The 20,772-nt window shown below is 41.0% G+C and overlaps 2 protein-coding genes across 9 annotated transcripts in view; one reads left to right on the top strand and one right to left on the bottom strand.

Moving 5' to 3' along the window:
- LOC139990084 (1-phosphatidylinositol 4,5-bisphosphate phosphodiesterase epsilon-1) overlaps window positions 1-15,736 on the bottom strand; it is a 121,891-nt gene extending 106,155 nt beyond the window's left edge. For 3 of the 7 annotated variants that reach the window (XM_072008986.1, XM_072008987.1, XM_072008982.1), the window contains exon 1: window positions 15,094-15,735. The gene's annotated coding sequence lies outside the window, so the exon portion shown is untranslated. Of the gene's footprint in view, window positions 1-14,544; window positions 15,035-15,081 lie in introns of those variants that run through there. The other 4 variants (XM_072008988.1, XM_072008981.1, XM_072008985.1 and 1 more) reach the window with 4 other exon arrangements.
- Window positions 8,651-20,772, top strand: part of LOC139990085 (uncharacterized) — a 78,548-nt gene continuing 66,426 nt past the window's right edge. For both annotated transcript variants that reach the window (XM_072008989.1, XM_072008990.1), the window contains exon 1: window positions 8,651-8,773. In XM_072008989.1, coding sequence (XP_071865090.1) covers window positions 8,676-8,773 — 98 coding nt within the window. In that variant the 5' untranslated portion in view covers window positions 8,651-8,675. The remainder of the gene's footprint in view (window positions 8,774-20,772) is intronic.

A 20,772-nucleotide genomic window follows, 5' to 3' on the forward strand; every position in this document is an offset into this window, starting at 1 on the left:
TGGATTTTGCTGCAGGCACATCGTCTCTAGTAAATCCGTGCGAATACCGAATTTCCTTACCAAATGTCACGCCTCTTTCTTTACATAAAACATACATCGATTTATAAACAAGTTGACTATACGCGTTACGCTTTCGTCAATTCAATTTTTACTGTTATTTACGTACTGTCTATAGTTTCAAACGATTTTTAAGATCTACGATGTTATCGCATTTATACATATTACGGTGAAAATTTTCGGTTACCCGGAAAATTAACTGCAAATAATTGTTACAACAATGCATCATAGCTATAAAGATACTTGTTGGTACGTTTAATTTATCTTGTTTCTGTATTTAATTCGATAATTATTTTTTCGCCAAACTAATTTAACGCTATTCTGTTTTTTATTAGTATCTCGAACAACTTATTTTCGATTCCTTTTTTTACAGTTCATCCTCGTACATTCTGTATTTTTTTTCTTTTCGTTTTTTAAAGTCCGGGGGTCGGGGGTAGCACTTAATTTAAAACTCTAAAAAATTGACGAATCAGACGAAATTACAGACAAGTACGATATCGCGAAAGCAATATCTAAAAATTCCATAATTACGTACATGGAAAAAGATACAGCTGGTCGATTTTCACGAGCTTGATACACGTTGGCAAGGCCGAATCAACCGCTTCAAAGATATTCGCAAAAAACTTCGATTAAATTTTTAAATAGGTGGCCGCATTTTTATACAGCCCTACGTAAACTTAACTTATCGATGCTAATCGTCTTTGTGAACGTATCGGAAATTCGATTGGTAGCATTTATTATTATTGTTACATATATATCACCGAACGTACTTTCGCGTACGACTCTGGAAGCAAGACCGTGCGCAGTTATCGCCAAGTTTCGCGTGAACACGGACGCGTATACGTATCTGTTGACGTAATTGTATTAGCGTGTACGTAACGAACGGACAACTAAGGCATAGCGAAGCATTTCGTATATCGATAATTTATATTCTCTTTGATCGATATTGTCCGATCGTAAGCGTCGCGCGCTGATATGGATTTTGCTAGGGTTTAGCGGAGAAAGCAACGGACACGCAACACGTGGATCCGCTGACCTATCGTACGTATATCTTTCTGACATTTACGTGTTTCTTCCTAAAAGCATTGTCCCGATCCAACGCGATCTCCGGTTGCCTTCTTCCGCCTCAAAGTGGACTCGATATTTGTCGTGTAACAGCATTATTTAAACGTTTACAGTATGGACGTATCAGGTGAACAAGAATTGGCTGTCAGCCAGTTCTGCAAGCTGGTCTCTCGGTACGTACGATTTCGATGGACGTTCGATAGATCTTTTGGACACGTGCCATTTCATTATTTTCGCAATGCCACGATGTCGTCGTCGTCGTCGTCGTCGTCGTCGTCGATATCGTGGCACCCGAAACATTTCAGTTTCATTTTTTATCTCTTTCAAATGTACGTCGTGTATCGCGTACGTTATCGATTTTCGATATTTTGAGTTGATTTTTCACGAGACTAATATTGTATATAAGATGACACGTACACATTCGTCTTCTTTTCCATTTATCGTTCCAAGTGTGTTTACGATTAAGAAGAAATATTCCACGATAAAATGTATTTATTTGCGTAAATTAGATAGAATGCGTCAAAGAGATGGATCGATCGCGAGTATAAACTCTGAATGGAAAAATAGAGAAAAGAAATATTAAGTAATTTCGTTCGTATTAAGTAATTCTCGGAATACAAAAAGTGTGGTCAGAGATATAGGTATTGCACGAACGGACAAAAGATGATTTTTTACGCGAGGATGAAACGAAAGTACCGATAGAAAATACAATTTTTTAGAAAAATAGCTTTTTCTACCTCTTTTTGCGGCTTTTTTCGCGTTACAAGAAAAATGACAGCAGCTTCTTGGTTACCTGAGACATTATCTACATGCCAAGTCACCTGAAACCTCTTTGTACGCAGCTTCCATAGACAACAAAAGATATTTTATCGTTGTTTAGAGAGGTCTATAACAATCTCCGTAACAACGTCGATCCATTACAACAGCAACATACGCTTGCGTCGAATTTCACGAAGGATACGTTGGCAAAGATCGCGTTCTAATTTTCTTATCGCTCGTACCGTTCGCTGTCTGTATAATATACGTGATATAAAAAGACGTGCAAAATATCTGCAAAACTAAAATACCCGTTAGAACGGTTAAAGGATTTCTATGATTGAGCGCGAAACGATGAAAATCAATTACCGATCGAAGGCAAACGTTACGCGTTAGGTTTGGAGCGACGGAAGAGGAAGAAAGACGTTCCGAACCGTTAAATATGCACGACTTTAAGGATTCAGCGCGACTGGCTCTTACCTACGAGGTATTATCCTGAATAAATAACACGCACTTGAAACAGGTATCGGAGAAAAAACAAGTTTAAGTTTCGAAAGCTTTAACGTTTCAAAGGTTAAAGGCGTAGATCGAACGATTCGGTTCGAACGGTTCCACGAAAGACTGCTTCGAAGAACAAAATAAACGTTGCGTAATACCTTAGACTACGATAAAATACGACTGTGTGGAAAATCATAACGCATACGTCGCGACGTACAACGTATTAGACCATCGAACAAAAACCACGCGTTCCTCGCGGTGATATCGTCGGACATCGAATCCAGTGCTGGTCAGACGTCGACCATGGAAACCGATCGGTTAGAACGTACTTAGCAGCGATGGTAAATATCTCTGTCTTTGTATGCTGTTGCTCAAAGTTCGTTGAGAAGCGTTCGCGAGTAAACTTTGTTCGACGACCGATGTTCCAAACGATTATCCGTTAATTGATATTTGATTGCAGTCCGATAGCAACGGGGTAACTTTAATAACGCGTGCTCGCTATTTTACGTGACTCGCGTCTTAGCTACGCCGCGTTATTTCCATCGTCTGCGATTCGATCGTGCCTCTCGACCCTTCGATTTTACGCCAACGTTTTCTTAAAACGTTCAAAGCGTCCTTTTGCCCGCTGAAACAAGAGTCGGATCGGGCCATACAGATTCTAAAATCGCAGCAGAGTGAAACTTTGCAAGCTGATATCGCGTAAAATTATCGTACGAAACATGGAAAGCGTTGGAAGCAGCTTGACCAATTACGAATTAACAGTGGCAAAGCGAGGATGCGACGATGGAGAGAAAGCCTTAATTAGTCGCATTTCAAACGACGATTCAAACGACTTGAATTCTAGTAAATTAGCTAACAAAGTATAGAAATTCGAAAGGATTCGAAAGATATTTATCGTTTATTCGTTGCTCTTTGCTCTTTGATTCTAACAATAAAAATGAATTTGCGTAAGAGTCCGCGACTTAGATCGAACGATGATCGTTCGAATTCTATAGGATGTTTCTAAACCGATGGTATAACCCGAGCAAACACGATAAAGACGAATTAATATTAGTAGACGATAGTCTACGCAGAGCGAAATTTACTCGAAGACGGGGCTTTGTAGGAAAATGCGCTGTCTCGCTTCTTCGATCGACATTTTAGCCTCGTTCTCTTTTAAATCGTAGTACGACAGTTTCTTTTGCTAACCACCAGTCCACCGCTTACCAAATAACGGATAACCGAATATGAGCACGTTCGACGTTATTTTAATCTGGCCGTTATTTCTCAAAAAAGAGATTATTGGTTACGTAAAAAAAAGATATCGATTAATTTACGGATTATTAACGAATAGTTTGGACGATTTCCGTTTGTTCGATCTATAGTAAGAAATTTTCTGCGCATAGTCGGACAATTTTTGAACAAACTTACTTCGTACTTTCTGTAACTTTATTTTCGATATATCGAAACACTCGTCCTTAGCGGCACCATCCGTTCTCAAACGCTTAGTCAAGAAACTCTATCCATTGAAACGTTAGCGAATACGGAAAGCCTATAAAGACCGTGAAAGCTACCGTAAGCTAAACTTTGCTATCGTAAACTAAATATTAATTCGACTATTTGCGTATATCTAATTTACGTAATGGCATGTTGGCGAATTCGTGTCAGCGAAACTTTGTTGGAGTATGAAAGACTATATATTTCTTTGAAGAATCCAGAATGACAGGAGAAAAGAAGTCGAGACTAAAAATATCGTTATCTTTGGAAGCCGCAACGCCTCTGAATTCTTTAGCTACAGGATTTTCCATTTAGGACGAAAGGATCGTGTATCCGAAATCGATAATAACCGCATCGTGAAGAAGAACTCGACGTAAGAAAGAAGCAAAGTATCGGTCTTTCTTTAGGTTTCTATTTTGATCCGCTCCCAGATTCCAATTGGATTGCCAAGTTCAATCGAATTACGATATCTTCTCGTTTACGTATGAATTTCTAGAGGAACGTTAGTACCGAATACGTTGGTCGAGTTCTCGCTCGAAGAAGAAACAGCATAAAGAACGACAGACCGTATTACGAGTTTGCGCAACTATGTACGAACTTCGTCGCATTACGTACGAGTAATTCGTTTTTACTCGTTAGCGGTATCTTTAACTCGCGCCACGGACTTCGCATTTTCGTTCCGTTGTACGCCGGATAAAGCGCAACGTTATTACCGGGCTTTTCGAAATCTTACGGGAAGATTCGAACACGCGTTGAACCATCGATGACGATCGCTTTTCGCCATTCTCCGTTCTATCTAGGCCCTCTCGCGATACGAATAACAATATCCTGAATTCGTTCGTCGTTCGAACACGCAACGAGTCAAAGTGGAATACTTACGACCAGCCGGGTTAATATAATTTTCATTTCCCCGTAGGCCAGATTCGTTATGGCATTCGAACGGACGTTAATTTTAAAAGCGTGTACGGATACCCGATAAGGAGAATAACGTCTATCGGCTAGGTATTCCATCAGATCCGTCAGATCCGTCAGATCGAACCCGAGCTTGCTCGCTACTTGCCGAATTATCTCGGGAATAGCCTTTGCCGATCCAACGAGAAAGGAAAGTTTCATTTACATGGATAATCGCATAACTTAATATTTCGTTAGGTTCGCCGTGTGCGCTAGGTGCGAAGCTGCCATCCGAGATATACGATATACCGTATTCGTCTCTCGTTTCGAGTTAGGACGACGTGGCGCGACGTAGAATATTTATGGTGTTCCGAGTTGACGGCAGGTCTTCGTCGTTTGCCAGAGGGACAGGGCGCGGCGCACCATGAATATTTAGAAAATTAAATCGGCCAACTTGGTCGTCCCCTTTCGTTCGTTCGCTGCGCCTATGTTTCCCAACTTCCGAGTAATCGTAACTTTGTTTTAATAGATCGTTAAACGCGCGAAATTATGTTGTTCGCTATGAGCAACAGTTTCGACCGGCCATTCCGTTTCCAGAGAGAAACTCGGACGATTCGCTCTACGATCTACGATCCGCGACAAAGAGATTTCCTTTGGGTCTAAGGCTGAAACTACCAGATAGCTCGGCGATGGATTCGATTGGCTCTCGACCGTTCACAATGGAACGATTCGCATCGAGAATTTACATTGTCCTGCATATTTATACGATCGCGGATTAAAACCGCGCAGAATCAAAGAGATTCGAAATATAATTTGCCTCTTGCTTCCATGGAACAGCTTCGATTTCCTTGCTTCCAGAACCTACGAAGAAAGCGGCTTTGTTCGTCGATTTGATTTTCCGGTTGAATAACGAGATATAGTTGTTAAATGTTTTAAACGAACTCGTCGAGAACGTTGGATATTTAAATAACGGATTCGAATATATCGACGATTATTTTTTTCAAGATATCGATGCGAAAAGACGTAGGTAAATTTGTTGCCTTAGAACGTCCTATAAAAATGCAACGATAATCCGATAAGGAATGGTAAGGCATAAAGGAAATTGCTTTTATCGTTATTTATCGTTTTTTATCGTTAATAGTCGTTGTCGTACTTTTTAACAATAACTAGGAAATTTCGTCATCGTGGAATATCGACGAAAATTTCTTATCGTACGAAGCGATAAATTTATCGAAACGTTCGTTTAACCGTTGAACGAAAGTAACTGAAAGAAGGTGATCGAAATTGAATATTTTTTAAGGCAACGGATTTTAATCCCGCTTTGGATTAACGTTTCATCGAAGAAGGAATAATAGCAGGTCTTTATTGCCTAGCTAGGTCACGCTATCGATATAGGTATGTATTTTGCAACTACTTGTTGCTTTCCAACGAAATGGCTGTCGTCTACTAACGTCCACTAACGACTAACTAACGTTGTATAATAGGTGGTACCATGATACATCGTTATACGTACTACGAAAGGGAAGGTTAAACGATTAAACCGTTTTCTCGACAACGTAGTTAGAAGAAAGATGCCAACCACTTTACGACATAATCGACTTTACAAATTTTCAAAACAAATCTTTATTCCTCTATAATCATCGTCCGCTTTGGCAAAAAGTTACAATTTGAAAAAAGCTGAGTCAACTTTAGCCACTGGCTTTACGTTTAACGCGACGTATCATTTACGTTTCTTTTCCAACCGATTCGACGAGTCAGCTTTCTTATTAGAAAATTTCCCGACGTTATTCCAGTAACCGCAACCGTGTTTTCATCTCGCAAGAACTGCAAAATGAAATTTCACCCATTGCAAAAACAACTATGTAGTTTATTCGTTGCCTCTGGTGTCTTGTTACTTTATAAGCTCGTACGGCGCGGCGCGACGTCGTGAAAATCGAAGGCATCGCAGTACTACCTTGTAATACGCCTTTGCCACGTTTCACCAACCAGAACGTATCCTCGATTTGTTTCGAAGATTTTCACATTCTCGTCGCCACAGAAACGACCGATCGGAACCGAGCGCAGATACCTACGTGGCATGCGTGTTGCTTAACAAATCTTTCTTCCTGCATAATAAACAATAATAAATAAATTGGCCGTTGGATCGACGAAACGTTCGACAGAACCGTATCGATTCTACCGCACAAGATATCTCGCGACGCGATATCTGCAACGCTTTGTACGACATATTTTGCGTACATCGTCGTTGAACGGGAGATATCACGTACGTAAATTCAGACAAAGATCTAAAGAGAATGCGCTTGATCCATCCGCTCTGTTAGCACGTACGATACCCGAAACAAGTGCGAATACATCGTCTAACGTTTGCGTAAATCTGGTAGAAATCGACTGTTTAAACGGATACGATGGGAGACGAAACAACATTTTTATCGAAAAATAAAATTGCACGAGAATTAGGAATGCCGGAAATCGAGTCTCGTAACGTAACTCGTGGCACGACTAGGAAGAGGGTGATTCTACAGTCCATGCAAATATTCGCCAAATCCATCTGTTTCTTTGGTATTTAAAATCAATGTTGTGGAAAAGGGAGCACAAGAAAGGGAGCAAAATTTTACATTATGACGTATTCCTCCACGTTGAAACCTCGTGTAGACTCTCGATTGTATCGCGCATTACGAAACACGCTATATTATACTTATAAAAATACTACATACTCGCCATCTATATTTTGCTCTAAATACGAAAAGATGGACGCGCGAACGAAATTGTATGGCGACCGCGTATCTCGTCTACAGTGCGAAGGGATTAACAGCGATAACTCGTTTTGGTTGCTGATCGAGTTATTCCAACGTTGGACGCTCGATGTAATGCCACGGAGAGACGGCCAGCAAGATGACCGACCGGTGGCGGGAACTAACAAGGGTGGGTGGTACTTGGATACCATGCGTACGCGTTTCACATAATATACTTTTGCGAATATCTACGTCTACGCATTTAAACGCGCCATACGTCGAAATATCTACGATCGTATATGTACTACCGACACTCGACACTTGCTTATTTCTGACAGGATATAGCGACGTATAAGCTATACTCGAGTCGTCTGGTTGTCAAACTATACATCAGATGGAAAAGATCTTGCAAATTGATCCAGACACTATTCGTGTTTAAGAACGACGGTGTATACCGTATACGAGTGTAACTGCTTCAGAGCGGTAAAGATATTGATTTTTAATACGCGAACTAAATGCGAAATTGTATGTTTTGCATCGACGTTACTATTTCTACGAGACATTCTTACGAGTATCGACGAATCGACAAAAGTCTTGTCAAAACTAAGGGATAACGCAAGTATCGTAGTTTTATTTTCTCTGCTCTAAATACGAAAACAGGCACTGTACGAAAATTGTTCGTTAGCGTACAGAGTGTATCGTAGAAAGTGAAAATCGGATTCGTAGCGAACGCGTTGAGTAATCTCGATCGTCGACGTGTTCTAAATAACGTACGATTACATACGTGTATATAAATATACTTGTCGACGGTTACGATACATCGTCGACGCGTTAATCGACGTTTCGATATAATTCCACGCATTTTACGCAAAATGTTTTGAATAGTCGAATGTACGAGATTAAGCGATACGTACCTTAGTTTCGTGCGTAGCGTCACTCGACAGCGAAACGTCTCAACGGTTTCGTCGATATACAAAGTATATGACCGAAGCGTAAGGTCGACACGCCTAACGAGCCATCGATAGTTCTTCCGCCAAATATTTGGAAGACGGTGTACGTCGCAACGGTCGCGGATGCCTAACAAACGCGTGCGTAGTGGGGATATCGAGGGACGACAACAAGAAACCAATCGGATGAGAAAAATAGTCGAGCTTTAACCGCGATGCGAGAATAGTCAGTGGTAATCGAGAATTGTACGAAATGAGTCGAAAGCGAGGATCGTTAAAAAGATATATTGCTGAGCACCGCCGACTATTTCTTTGGCACCTTACACCAAATACCACCTCACGTGGAATCAGGTAAGCGACTCGAACGGCTCAAACGCCGGAGTTCAATTCCTTTTCGAAAAGTTGAGTGGAACGAACGCGTAATCCGACCATATCGAAGTTTCCACTAATTTGAAAAAACTTTAATACCTAAGCATTTTATTTGGCTTGACCTCCGTATCTTCCCGTTTTTACGCGCTCAAATAAAAAACAGCTGCATTCGTGTAAATCGAAAAGCACGCTGCTTGCTACCGAATCCGTAGAAATGGATCGACGAGAATTTTACAGACGAAACGAACGTAGTAGATCGTACGATCCATATGGATAGTCTTCTCGCATATAAACACGTATATACGTTCGAAAGGATCGACACGATGGAAATTTTACGATTTCGCGATATCAGAAGGAGTTTGCGTCGAAAACGGATACTAGCTCGATTACGGATACTAACGATCTACTAAAAAACAACCGTGTACAAATTTTCGTCCGTGCAACAGCTTAAAAGTGCTCGTTACCCTTTCCCTATCGTTGCGTAATATCCAACGTTTCCTGTAATTTCCAATGTCAACTCGTGACGTCGTTCCAACGTATGGAAATTTACGCGCTATCCTGTACACGTTCCTAACGACAGATACACGTTACAGTTATAAACAGAGTATTAGAAAAAATACGTGCTATTTGCATATATGATACGATTGTAAACGACAGGATCGTACAAAGACGTCGTTTAACGCTTGCCATTTAAGTTACGAATAATTTAGTTTTACGCTGAAGAAATTTAAAACAGTGATTTAGTTTCACGCTGGATGTAACGAGTCAGTCAACGAACCTTTCTCTTTATTTCGTTCGCTCTTCGCGTCTCTCACTTTGACGTAAATCAACGAAATTAAATATAACGGCTCAAATTCTATCGTAATCTCGTTTCTCACAGCGAGTAGCAGACAAGCATAATATTCGAAACAGGGAAAAAGATTCGCGCGCTGATTCGATTTCGCGTTTGTACCGCTACGATCGTATTTCTAGCGTAGAACAAAGTTACCTATAATTCGAGAAATAAGCCTCGAACGATAATTTCGCACACCAGCTTTTCTCATTGTCTCGATATCCGGAATCTCGCGAACGTCGGCCATCTTTTCAACACCCTTCTCAACGCGTGTTTTCGACACGATATGACGAATCGACGCTCTCGTTCCGATACAAACGCGGTTGTAAGTTGTCAAATTTACGAGCGATCGCGAGATAAATTATAGAAATAAATATACTTGCCGTGTAAATTGAAAATATTATAGTCGAATAATTAGGAAAGTTAAAACGCCATTGAGTACCGTAAGCGCTTCCCGAAAACGTTTTAATTCGCTAAAACCTCCGTTTCAAATGCTTTTCTTGGTAAAAGTATTGCGTGTTTCCAGTCCATAATTTCTTCCTTAGGGAAGTGTTATTAACGGGATTACCAACTAGTTCACATGCGTGTTCAGATACGATACAATGCGCAATGGTATGAAAATAAGGTCAGAAGAAAAGCTTTAGTTTTAATTAAGAAGTAAGCTGCTACCCGTTACAAAATTTACATCACCGCCTTTGCGGAAGAATTATCGTCGTGACCAAACTCCAGACCAGCTTTTAATTTTGTACAGAGGCTCGTGGAATAATATAAAATATGAAACGCATCGGAAGAAATACGTTACGCAACGCGTAAGAATTCTTCGTGTAACGTAAGCGTTCCTCTCCCGATATAAAAAATAACATATCCGTTGTTTGCTGTTTCGAAAGCTGGCGATCTCAAAATATGAATTTTTTCGCAATACGAGGGAGGGAAATGGAGACTTTATCTTTGTAATTCGGACCAAAGCGACGTTTTATGTCTGCGTACTGCATAATAGAATTTTACGTGGTATGTCATTATGTATGGTAATACGTTTTAGCAAAGAAAACTAGAATAGATTAAAACGAGCTGAACCAGCGTAAGAAGATTTCCGCTTTATGCAAATTTAAAAACGGGCCAGAAATTCTCAAAAGAACTGCCAACACGTTGCTACGTTGATGCATTTTGAAGGCTAATTTATGCATTTAGCATCGTGACCGATAAATTATTACCTATTCCATAACGAAACGTACCTGTGATCCTGAATCGTTTATTGCGCACGGAGAGAAAAAAACAACGGAACGATGCTTATACTCGTGCGCGCACACACACGGTCAAAGTATATAAGTATTTAATATATGTAACGCTTTATGCAAAACACCGTGTATCGTATATAGTAACATTTAAAGTAGAAGAAATTTTTCACGAAAAGTTCAATCTCGAGGAAAAGGAAGCGAAAGAGCATTTTTCTCTCATTTTCGAACCGACGTTTCAACGAACAATAACTCGATCGTACTTGTATGCATAGATATTCTGTGTGCAAAGCATATATGTATGTATATATACACATATACATATACATATATATACACAGCGATCGAGTCAGGTTCAGGATCAAAGATATCGAGTGAAATGCGCGAATTTAACGTCATCGTGTACGAAAACAAAGGTTTCTCTCTATTTCGTTGTACGTATACTCCTTTACGCTCCTTACGATCTACGTTTATTCTTCGCAAAAGCATGAGAAAACTAAATCAATACTGTACAAGGTCCGCGTGACTCTCGAAAGTGTATTAAATTTCAAAGAAATGGCGATATAAACGGAAAAATCAGCCATAGTATTTTTTACTATTCGCATGGATCTCGCATAGATGCTAGATACAGGCACGCGTCTAGGTCGACGCATAGTATGGCCGACAGCCGGAACCATAAATATGTCGTCGCATCGCAAGGTGTCGGCTGGATAACGGCTTCGAGCGGTGATACTTTCGACTGCCGAGTTAAGAATTGGCGCGCGGTTCTAAGTAAAGAGTCGGCGGATGTTATAGTTTCGGGGTGTCGACGATCGACGAGGGGCCCGACATCGATCGGTCGCTGCCGTTGTCCGTCGGCGCGGACCGGTGCACGGTGCACGGGGCCGATGACTCGGAGACACTCGGGTTTACGGTGCCCTGCGGCAGGTGGAAAGCGATAAGGCTTTTCTTGAAAGATCCGACGACGCGACGCCACCGAGCGGGGTAAGAGAACTGACAACGAGTCAAAAAGCTCTGGGTACTTTCCCCGCGACGTTCGCGAAATCGAGATCGTCCAACTTCCACGTAGGTATTACGCGTCTAACGCGGAATGCTGAAGAGCATGCGTTGTTGCTTCAAAACGAACATTTGTTTCGACAGAATTGACCTGAGAAATTCATCGATCGATCGTAATTTATCGTAAGAGAAAATTTAAACGTAATACGATATAAAACTCGATACAAAAATCGACGCCGTAAATCCAGATCATCCTCTCTTATGATGTGCTCGTACGTTTTATATTTATACGACACAAATTTTGCATATATTTCATCGATCGATAGGTGTTATACGTATTCTCGTTAATATTCGATCGATCGTTCAAACGAAATCAAGATACACGGCTGCTTTCTCGATACGAAAAATCGTTTAAAATATGTAAATTTTTTAATGAATTGTTTGAAAATGATCTAGCGATGCAATTATGCACGATATTAACGATTCGGTGCACAGCGTTAAGCCGTTAAGGTAATGGGAGCAACGTAAAACCATGGATAATATTCTATTGCGATATAGCGGTCACGCGGCATTAACGCATCGTATGCCTGTCACTGATAGAATATAATAATCACCCGATGAATCATCGATCCAATAGAAATATTATATTTTGGCTAACGAACGCTCGAGAGATAACGTAACAGGTTATACAGCTCGGTCCATACGCACCAGCCAGTATATGTACGTATATTCTTTCCATCGTTTATCTGATAATTGAAAGCGCCGAAACCTGATATCGATAATTTGTTATCGTCGTTCTAAAGAAACTATAAATCGAGAAAGGACTCGAGAGAAGAGAAGTAAATTTCGTTGATATTCTTAGCCACCTTCTTCGTGCGACAATTATCATCGATCTTACCGGTTATCGGTTTATCATCGGCTCTATCAAGTTTTAAGACGTATATCGTGGTACAGGGAATCGGACGATGCTAGAAGGGGGACTCGAATCAAAGTTGGACAAAGAGACGCTTCGCGTACAATAGTATCACGCTACCGCGTAAATCGAATTTCTCTCTCGCGTAGACTCGCACACCGTTCGTCCTATCGCGACATATCCTTATTTCTAGACAATTAGAAGCGACCATCGACCATTCCCTTCTGCTTCTTACTTTAGCCCGGTGAAACAAATACAAAAATAAAAGAGCAAATTCGTCAGCCCGCGGATCTTTGTACAGAATTCTTCGCGAGTCTGTAAAGAACGCGATTCTCCGTTTGATCCCAAACGCACGGTCTGTGTCGTTAAACGAGCGGTCATTTTTAATACACCCCGTGCGTTAACGATTCCCGCCAGACCAAAATCCTATCGAGCTTCCTTGGTCCGAACTAGGCAAAAGGATTTCGAACACACCGTGCTAGGTCTAAGCAAGATCCGGGGAGAATGGCACGAAATAGATGAAAAAATCACGAAAGCATTGATACGTCCGATGCCTGATCGTCTAAAAGCTGTTACAAGAAAGAGGATCGCGTACTAAATATCAAATCAAACGTCATCGAATCAAAATTCGCGATTCACGGTGTACTTGAACTTTAAAGCGAGTGTTGTAAAAAAAATTAAACAAAGAATCACGTTCTTTAGAGATTTACGACAAACTTTGTGCGAAAATCCGGACTGTGCCAATACTTTCGTTCGGCACTGTATGTACGCATGTACTTGTCTACAAAGGCAAAGTCTATCGTACAATGTTAATATAGAAATAGTTTTATAAACGTAAAAGTCTAACGTTAATTATCACGATAACGGCAATAAATTGTAGCTTGTTCGTTTCGCGATTTACTTTTTGTTACGTCATTTATAATATTATAGTCATAATTTATATGGACTAAAATACCGTTAAAATTACGAATATTTTGCAACTACGATCTTCGAGATCGCAAGATTCGGAGAACTTTAATTACGCGACGATCGTAATGATAATTCATAGTAATAATAGTAATAATAATAATAATAATCCAAGTTCAACGTAAAAAGGATAAAATTATCGATCAAATTATTATTGCACTTGCAATTCGTTTTTCATATTCCGAAATGTTCGATAATAGGCCAGCGATAAAACGGACTTTTTCAAAGAAATGCAAATTCGCGTCGCGTTCGAACGTGAAAATAGGAAAAAGTCAGAAATTGCAAGAGATAATTATTTCTCTTTATACGTTGCGCGAAGCGATAAAAACTTGAATCTCGTTTTAAATTAGCTTAATTTGCATACTCGATTCTAATTAAAATACGAGAAGTAGGATCGAACGAAGCACGGTAATCTAGAATACTATAGCAAATAATAGATAACGTATTTGCTAGTTGGCTCGACAGAGTTGTCACATAGATAGATATTAAGAAAAATAAACAATTATTTCCCACTATTATCTTATTTTCATTCTTAAGTTAAAATCGTTTCTAAATCCCGAGAAAACTATCTCGTTCCAAGATCTTTCTGTCAAGTTGACGAACCTTCTCGCGAGTATCGTTGTTACACGACGATCATTATTATTACGCAATGAGAAAGGAAAATACAGATTTTAAGAGCGTAAGTTTTTATAAAAAGGGGTCAAAATTTCGACGAACGGAAAGCACAAAAGTTAGAAACGGAAAGAACTTGGAAATCGGCGAAGGTGGAGAGGGAACGCGATGCATACAGGTGTAACGAGGAAACATTTACGACGTAAATACCCACCTGGTATCGTTGCAGCGAGAGATCCACGTTGTCGAAATTAGCTTTGGTCCCTATTCCGCCGACTTTTCACGCAACGCGAGAATGTCAGCTAACATCGCGCATTCGGCAAAAGGTGATAGCATTTTGCTCGGATGGTGGTGATTCACCCTCTATTATCACGGCGCGGCGTCAGCGGGTTCGAAAACGAGCGTGTTCGTTCCGTCGTCGGTCTCGTTCTCGTTACTCCATCGAGCCACTCGAAACGGGATCCCTCGAAAACCCTACGATCCCGCGGCAATTACCGGCAATTATTCGTGCACCGAGCAGCCAACCAGCCAGCCAACCAGCCAGCCTTTCGGTGTGTATCCGCCGAATTAACGCGAACAGAGAGATCGGGTCGCGTTGCGTGAACGTCGAAAAGTTACTTCGAGCGTGGGGGCCGTGCAATGGGGCGAGAATCGGGAGGGTAGAAACGAACAAGATCCTTTATTTTCGGAGGCAGTGTGCAAACAGAAACAAACACACCAATGGTCACGTAAACGACACTTCTCTACTCACTCTTGGGCCAGAACACTTCGCGACTCCTGCTCGAGCGTCCGCTCGACTCACGGTCTCTGTTGTTGTTTATAGTTTGGTCGGAATAAACGCGGCTCGGGGAACGCAAACTACAGTGGAGTAGTGAACGATCACGCGCGAAACGTCGAAAAGGAACGGGCACGCATGGAACGGAAGCACGATGAGCCAGAGAAAGAGAGAAAGAGGAGAAGAAAGAAAGAGAAGGAGAGAGAGAGACAGAGACAGACAGAGAGAGAGAGAGAGAGAGAGAGAGAGAGAAACAGACAGACAGACAGACAGACAGACAGACAGAGAGACAGAGAGACAGAGTAGTAAGTAGAGGAGAGAGAAAACGCGAGAAAGATGAATAGACGAGGAAAGAGAAAAAGAGGAAGCGAGAGTAAGAGAAAGAGAAAAGAGATGGGATACAGGAAGGCCGGCCACGGTAATACGGCCGACGAGGAGGGAAAATGATGTTCTCGGTGCAGATGCACTCGCGGTTTAAAAGACACGTAAACGCACAGAAAATCGACGTGCACGCGACGGCGGTCGCGACGATACTGCGCCCTATCGGGCGGCCCTGCGCAAATATAATACCACCCCTCTCCTACAGTCCGGCCACGCTATTCTCCTCACCGCCACTACCACCACCAAACCAAACCAAACCCAACCCAACCCAAGCCAAGCCAACCCCCTACCGACGATCGGTTTCTCTTCCTACCCTTTTATCCTCCATCCTCTTCCACCCCTTTGCCCCATTCCCATCTACAACTCCGCTCCATCCGACCCTACTACTCCGTCTTTCCATCCCCCTATCCTCTTTACCGCGCTCTCTCCTGCTCCTCTTCCACCCTCCTATCGCGCTTCTTTTTTTTTCCTCTCTTTCCACGGCGCTGGCGACCCTTGCCGCGCTACCGCAGAACCTCTGCTACAGGGATCCCTTTTCTAGAACGGGGGCGGGAGGGAGGGGGCTTTGCTGCGAGCTTCCGGTGCACACCGATGGCTATTTCCGTTCACGCTCCAAGGACTCAAGACGACGAAGAGGAGACCGGTTGGCTAACCGGGGCTGCCTCTCTGCTCTCTCTCTCTCTCTCTCTCTCTCTCTATCGCGGGGTAATCGTACGTATCGTCCCCGATCGTCCCCGATCGTGCCTCGATCCTACCTACCTCGTGTGTGCCGATTACGTCCAACGACCGATAAGATTCCTTCGCTAGCCTCGCTATTTCCAGACCCTTTGAGCCTGACGATTCGCTGGACACGAGACCGTTCATCCTGATTTATTCGATATTTCACCGATACGCACCGTGTGCGCCACCTAAGTTTCTCCGACCGTTGTTGCAGGCCTCGGCGAACCAACGCGTCGGTATTTTATAATTATCTCACCTTTGTATCTGGAATCTGGAGTATAGATTTTCCAAGCTTGTTCACGCGAATCGGATGCGCCAACGTTCGTTATAAATATATATAGATAATAAACGTACATAGATGCCGCGCCGGTGTCCTTTCTCGTTTTTCGTTTCATCTTTCGACCAACGTCTCGTACGAATCGTAATCGCGCGAACAGAGTGCCGTGGCGAAACAAAGCTGTCGCAAATACGAGTGCCACTCGAGTGACAATTACCTGTGCCCCCTCCCTCCCGAAGACTGATTGCGAAGCACCGACGACGGTTTTATCTTTGCGTTTCTCCGTACGATTGCATCAAATTATTATATCAAACAGAAATTGTTATTCATTCACTCGACTGTTACATCACTCGACCCAGTCACGTTGCAGCTGAATAGGAATTCAGACAAGTTGGTATTCTATTCGAGGCGTGTTCCTATGTGTGAAGTAAAATAAACATTTGGCATCTTCTTGTATAGGACATTCCACTACACGTTACGCTACGGCGGTATGGCGGTATTACGGTATTACGGTATTACGAAGTAAATCCGGCAACTTGCACGTGTATCTGTATATTATGCCTTAAGAAATAAGTTTGAAGGGACAAAAGAAACCTTTATCCCGAAAAAAACACAAATATGTACATATAGCGCGAATGTAACGCAAACAAGGAATAAAAACTACATAATGTTAAGCTAACCTTATAATTTAATCGTAAGACGTTAATTATTAATTTTATCGACGGAATAATTCGTATTTGTAATTTTTGAAGTTGATTAAACTCTGTACAGAGCATAACGGTTCTCGGATCGTAAAGAAGAGGACAGTTGCCCTGAAAAAGTTAATTTGTCCCATCATTCACACACTCTTGGAATATGTTTCGCGCGTGAACATTCAAGATATTAATAAATAAAACAAACGGATAAATTTGATCAAGTATAACGATAAAATAAATTTTCTCGTTAAGTTTATACAAGTCGTTGAAAATATTTACGACGAGGCTGATATCCTAGGGATGTTTTAGAAATATCTTTTGCATTTGCGTTAATTCCATCGAATTAAACGGACTTCCAAAACAGACGCGATAGATATCGCGAGAAGCGGAAATAGATCGAACCATTTCATAAATAGTTGACGGCGTTCGATCCACGGGAAGCCGCGAGAGGAGCGCTCGCGTTACCAGTTAAAATGTAACGATTTCATTAGTGGTATTAAATATCGTTGTAAACTCGTTGATGATACTAGGCATTTCTACGTATTAAATTTATGTGAAATTTTTCGTAAAGCAAAAATCGATGAAAGTTAAACTACGGTAAAGAGACTAATTTTCCTCGCGTTTCGGAATAATTTTATTCCATATGGTAAATACGATGATATTCTACATATATGTACATAAATACGTTGTAACAAAAATGTTAGATTCGAAACCGTTGTATCGAGTCTGCCTAATAACGCTAATTAGCTAATTAGCTAATTTCGAGAATTTTATTTGCGCACGTATTTTTGCAAAATCGTTAAGTAATCAGTTATCCTGAATGATCTAAAAGAGGAATTTTAACAATTATTTATCTATTTACGTTAATAATTCTGCTCGCAATTTCGATATTTCCGTTAGGTAACTTTAACGAGTAGTTTGACGCAGCCGACAAATTGACGAAAGTAAATAAATAAATAAACGAGATTCGAAGAAATTAAATTCGATTAGTTTTTACAAAAACTGGAAGGTTTCGTAATTGTAATAAAAATTACGCTCTTCGCATCTTTGAAATCTCATATTCCGTAATGGAAGCTCAAGTATTTGCGATTCGGTTCCAGGAACAGAACAATTACCGTACATCGTACTTTTTGCAATAAGATTGATCTTTAGCGCTTTTACCGTATATACCAGCAAACCTACTTCCAAGCAATAGAAAACGCTGCTGCGAGGAACGTTATAAGATTAGATTTTAACTCGAAATTGAATTTTATTTTACCTTTAGTTTGCTCGATATTTTATTTCTAACCAACAGAATCGTATTTCCTTAATTATTTTTGTTTGTCAATAGTTTAACGATATTATTCTTCGAAATATACAGGATGCGGCAATAACTTCGATCGCTTTGAATATTTCCGTTATTTTTAGGGAAATGGGAAAACTTTGCTTGCAAAAGTGGTACAGCGCGAAGGGGCCTGTAACATGGCAGCGATAATTCTTTCGTACGTGAACACGGTCTCCGGAGATTTCAAATTCACCTTCGTTTTTCTAAATTGCTTTCTTTACTTTTTCATAGCTGGTAGAATGGAGAATATTTGGACGATGTCAACGGTCTCTGATACACGCATTGTCATTCGACGATAAATAAGCGTAAGCAAGGAATCTTACGCGATAATGTTGCAAGGAGTGTCCCCTTTGAAATTGTCGGATAGTCCAAGTCCGTGTACTTGCTACCGCTTGTGAATTATTTGTTTCGTCACGCGTACCGCGACGACGTATCTCGTAATATGTTCCCTGTATTCGTAGCCCTCGTTGGACCTACTTATACGTACGCATTTCTAACCAACGTAACATGCTACAATGTTAAAACAACGTAATAGTTTCGTGACTAGCTTATCCGTCTGATATAACGCTGCTTGATCTTTTTCCGTGAAAGATTCAAATACATATGTATTCCGTTGGCAACATCAAAAAGTATCGTGTACCGGCGAAATATCGTGAAAAGCCAGTAGCGTCATCGGATAGGAAACAGAGACTCGTTGCAGCATGCGCCACGGTCGACCCGCGAGTAATAACAAGTAGACAGGATTCGACGATCCAGTGATTTCGAAGTTGCATCGATACGAACGATCGGTCGTTCGTTTGTCGTCCAACGACCTTGTACAAGGGGTCGTTGAAATCGTGTAAACATCCGCTATTCTATCGGACATAGAAAAATACGGGAATCGATTTGAAAGAACGGCGGTGACCTCGAAATCTCCGAAAACCATCCATCTGCAAAAAAATCATCACTGCCATATTACGGCCCCCTCGATACCGAACAACTTTTCTTGACAAAGTACCTCGATATCTCTAAAAATAACGGAAGGATGCAGAATGATTGATAAATACCGAGAGATACAGAATGTCTTGGAAATTACGATAGATCCGCCTGATCTTCCAAACATCTTTTACTCAAACGTTTGATTCCCCGAATACCTTTCATTCGAATAACACCGGGCAAAAGACAGCGAAAGAAACGAAATACTCGAAATATTCCTAACCATATTATACTCTCGGTACATGTATTCGGGTAATCGTTAATCGGGTTATCGTTCTCGACTCATCGTCAGACGTGTAAATGATTAAAAACAGCGACGAAGAACTCATAGCGATAAAAACAACGGATGAACGGTATAAAACAGGAAAGACAAGTAATCACGTCCGATTAGTAAATTAATAAAATATTTTTGAAATTTTCTTACTTATACGATTTTCTTCTTGACTCGAAAAATTCGACGACTGTAACTATCGCGATTATCGCAATTATTCGACACGTGCTTAAGCTAGAACACGTCGCTGTTTCCTTCAACGAAGGAAAACGCAGGGCCGTGTTAAATTAAGTCGAAGATTTCGTTTGTTGCCGTTTACGTACCACGCGTATCCCGTGTGCTGCTCATTTACGGAACAATGTGACCAAATCCGTAGTAAATGTCGTTTTGGTACATTTGTACTGCGGAACGAACGTAGGTTAGTACGCGGACCAATCGATAAAGCGTACGTACGAAAGCGTACATCCTCGAGCGCGATGCTTGCAAAAAGAGTCGTCTACCCGTCCACTTTCTGTTTATTTTGTTCAACCGGACTTTCCCTGAATGCCGACTGACAGCCGTCATTCGCCAAACGATCTGTTACTACTTTCACGCTGAATTTTAACCTTAAAAGCTATCGTAAAAGGAAATCACGATAGTGTTATCACGGGTGAAATAAACTCAAATATCGATATATATTAAATATTGATGATTATTATAAATTTCGAAATTTAGAAAGAAAAATGTCTTTCGGCTTTTCATTCTCATCGATGGTTTTTTTACGTAACAACGATATGTTATGTCGATGGTGCTGCTATTCTTATATATTACAAAGGATAAACTTCGGACATATTACGTACGTACATCTTTGAATATCGTAGAACGGGCAAAATATCGCGATAACGCTAAATTGAGCATCTCTGTTTCTGTTCAAAATATTTATTCCGAAAGAGATTTCGTTAAAAGATGTCGCTGATATTAAAAAGTAACCGCTTGCGAAAACTCGAACAAACTTTTAAAGGAAAAGACGCAA

This window comes from Bombus fervidus, chromosome 8 (genome assembly GCF_041682495.2).
Source record: "Bombus fervidus isolate BK054 chromosome 8, iyBomFerv1, whole genome shotgun sequence".
Taxonomy (NCBI): Eukaryota; Metazoa; Arthropoda; class Insecta; order Hymenoptera; family Apidae; genus Bombus; species Bombus fervidus.